Source organism: Ruditapes philippinarum, unplaced genomic scaffold (genome assembly GCF_026571515.1).
Source record: "Ruditapes philippinarum isolate M1 unplaced genomic scaffold, ASM2657151v2 ctg3515_1_1_1_1, whole genome shotgun sequence".
Taxonomy (NCBI): domain Eukaryota; kingdom Metazoa; phylum Mollusca; class Bivalvia; order Venerida; family Veneridae; genus Ruditapes; species Ruditapes philippinarum.
Window position 1 is genome coordinate 10,518 of NW_026855286.1, and position 3,164 is coordinate 13,681.

The window sequence follows — 3,164 nt, forward strand, 5'->3', positions numbered from 1 at the left end:
AAAAACGTGTAAAAGTAGTCTCTCTACTCCAGTCTGCTGAAGCTAAAATTGATTCAATTGATGCACCCTTGAACAATGCAAAAGATGGACCAATGGCTCTGGTACTATAAGCTTTAACTTTAACCTTATCATCTTGAAGTGTTAACTTTAATGTCTGAACAATCCAGTTTGATAACGTTTGAGAACTAACTGGTTTATGTGGCTCATTTAACCCAAGGAATAGTTTTGTTTCATCTTCACCAGGACAAGACTTTCTATATTTTTCAGTTGCTTTCAAATAATAAAATAAACACCTTTTAGGATCCTAATTCTTATTTTCTGGAAAAGATGGTATGAAAATAGTTGCTCCGAAATGTGATGGTCTGTCCTGTTTAGCTAAACCATGACGAATAAAAATGATACCTTTCTGTTTAATGTTTACTGAACCTTCTCCTAACTTCAGAGACTGCAAGTCACTGCATCTCCTTTAAGTAGTTATTGCAAACAAAAATACAGTTTTGTTTGTTAAAACCTTCAACGGAGCTTTATGTAAAGGTTCAAAAAATGCTTTTGTAAAGCCTTTAACACTTTCAGCAAATCCCATTCAGGAATCAATCTGACTGTAGGAGGTCTAGAAATAAAAACTCCCTTAAGTAGTTGAATTATATAAGGGTGTTGACCTACTTTATGACCATCAAAAGGGGGATGAATAGCTGATAACATAGACCTGTAACCACTTATTGTTCTATACTGTAAACCTTTATGAAACATGTCTGTTAGAAATTGTGATATATTAATCAGAGATGAAGAATAGGGATCAACTTTCCTTGGACGACACCAGCTATTAAATACTCTGAACTTGCTACCATAGTCCCTTTGAGTACCTGATCTCCAGGCTCCTTTGAGCAATTTTCTAGAGTTTTCAGAAAATCCAGTCTGTTCGTATTGTCTGCCGATAACAGCCAAGCTGTTAAATGAAAAATTTCCGGATTCGGATGTTTTATCAGAGTTTTTGGTTGAACTAGTAGATCTGGAATTACAGGTAGTCTTAGGGGACATGCTACTAACAAGTTCAGAATTTCCGGATACCAATGGCTCCTTTGCCACTGAGGAGCTATGAGTATAATTTGACAATGGAACTGCTGTATATATGTCAGTATTCTCGGTATCAGGCATAGAGGAGGATAAGCATACGCACACATGTTCTACCATGAAATCCTCAGAGCATCTATCGCAAACGCTTGATTGGTCGGAAACCAGGAGCAAAAAATTGGAGTCTGATGATTGTCTACTGATGCAAATAGGTCTATTAGAGGAGTTCCCCATAATTGAAAAAAATTCTGAACAACAAATGGACTAAGGGACCATTCTGTTGTCCTTATTTTGTGTCTGCTCAATTGATCTGCTAAAATGTTCTGTGTTCCGACTATGTGATTTGCCCTCAATGAAATGTTGTTTTGAATAGCTAATGTCCATAATTTCCGAGTCTGAATGCAAAGTTTGCTTGATTTTGTTCCCCCTTGTTTGTTTATGTATTGTGCAACAGTCGTGTTGTCTGTTTTGATCAACACTGATTTCCCCTGAATCTGACTTAGAAAATGGTTAACTGTTAAAAAGACAGCCTCCATTTCTAGAGAATTTATGTGCCAATTGATTTGATCTAATGGCCATGTTCCCTGAAAATATTGGTTCCCTAGATGCCCTCCATACATTTTCTTGGAGGCATCGGTGGTTATTATTACTTCTGATAAAGTCTGATGTAATGAGCGACCCTTGAAAATGTTGGCTGGATTTAACCACCATCTTAGATGTGATTGAAGATGTGGAGTAAATGGAATGATCATGTCCCATGAATAACTTGAAGGTTTCCAAAAACTGAGCAAATGTAATTGAATAGGTCTCATGAAAAGTCGAGCATTTGGAATAAGTTCCAACCAAGAAGCCATGAGACCTAATAAATGAAGGAAATTTTGAGCTTTGTTCTTGCCATTGACTAAGTCCAAGATGGCATTCTGAATTTTCAAAAACCTCTCTTCTGTTGGAAGAATAAGACCCAATTTCAGATTGAATACTGCCCCAATATATGTTATTATCTGTTGTGGTATCAAATTTGACTTTTCTAGATTCACCAAAAATCCTAGTTTTATGAGGAGATTGAGGCAAACATACTGATCTTTGAGTAAATGCTGATGTATTTGATTTAAACATAACCAGTCGTCTAGGTATACTGCTAGACGTATGATTTGTGTTCTCAAGTGAGCTGCAACTACTGACACAATTTTCGTAAACACTCTTGGTGCTACAGTAGGACCGAAACACATTACTTTCCACTGATAGCATTTCCCTTGAAATGCAAACCTTAGATACTTGCGATGTTTCGGAAAAATTGGGATATGCATGTATGCGTCGCTGAGATCTATTGAAAATACCCAAACATTTGGCTTTACTAGATTTTCGATAATGTGTCCATTTTGAAATGTTTCTTGACCAGATACCTGTTCAGAGGTCTCAGATTTATAACAGGTATTTTTTATAACTCCCCATTTTTCTTGGGGACAAGAAATAATGTACTGTAGAAACCTTGATTTTGTTGATTAAATGGAACCATTTCTACAGCATCTTTTTCTATTAAAGAAGAAATTTCTTTTGAAATTATAGGAATATCTTACACCCATAAATGCAGGAGTTTTCTCGAATTTAGTTTGTAACCTTCCCTGATTACTGAAATTACCCATTGATCTGTGGTTATCTTTTCCCACATTGACACACAAATCTGAGACGACCCCCAACAGGTATCTGGGGTTATAGACAAAGAATTTTTCTTTCCTGGTCATGGTTTCTTTGGGATACGAAAAGTAGGTATAGCACCAGTGCTTCTAGGCTTCACACTTTGAGACTTGAAATCTTTCTGTCTGTTTTCTTTATTTCCACTGAATGAAAAAGCCCTACTGTTAGATGCATTGTATGGAAAAGACTGTCTTTGCCCTCCAATGTTATGCTGTACTTTAGCTTTCTTAAAATTTGACCTTTCATATGAAGTCTCAGGTTTCCTTTTCTTCCTTTCAAAAAATTCTGGAACTAAGTCTGTTAACTGGTCTTTTGTTCTTTCCTATTTTTTAATTTAGACTGCAAACCAGAACCAAACACGGCATCTGCCGTAAGAGGCAAATACATAACTTTTGACT

General features: G+C 36.3%; 1 protein-coding gene across 1 annotated transcript; it reads right to left on the reverse strand.

Moving 5' to 3' along the window:
- Positions 1–1,184: 1,184 nt before the first annotated feature.
- LOC132742746 (uncharacterized) lies at positions 1,185–2,300 on the reverse strand. The gene has a single exon (XM_060731210.1). It carries the CDS (start codon positions 2,298–2,300, stop codon positions 1,185–1,187), a length of 1,116 nt encoding a protein of 371 aa, XP_060587193.1.
- Between the last annotated feature and the right edge of the window lie 864 nt (positions 2,301–3,164).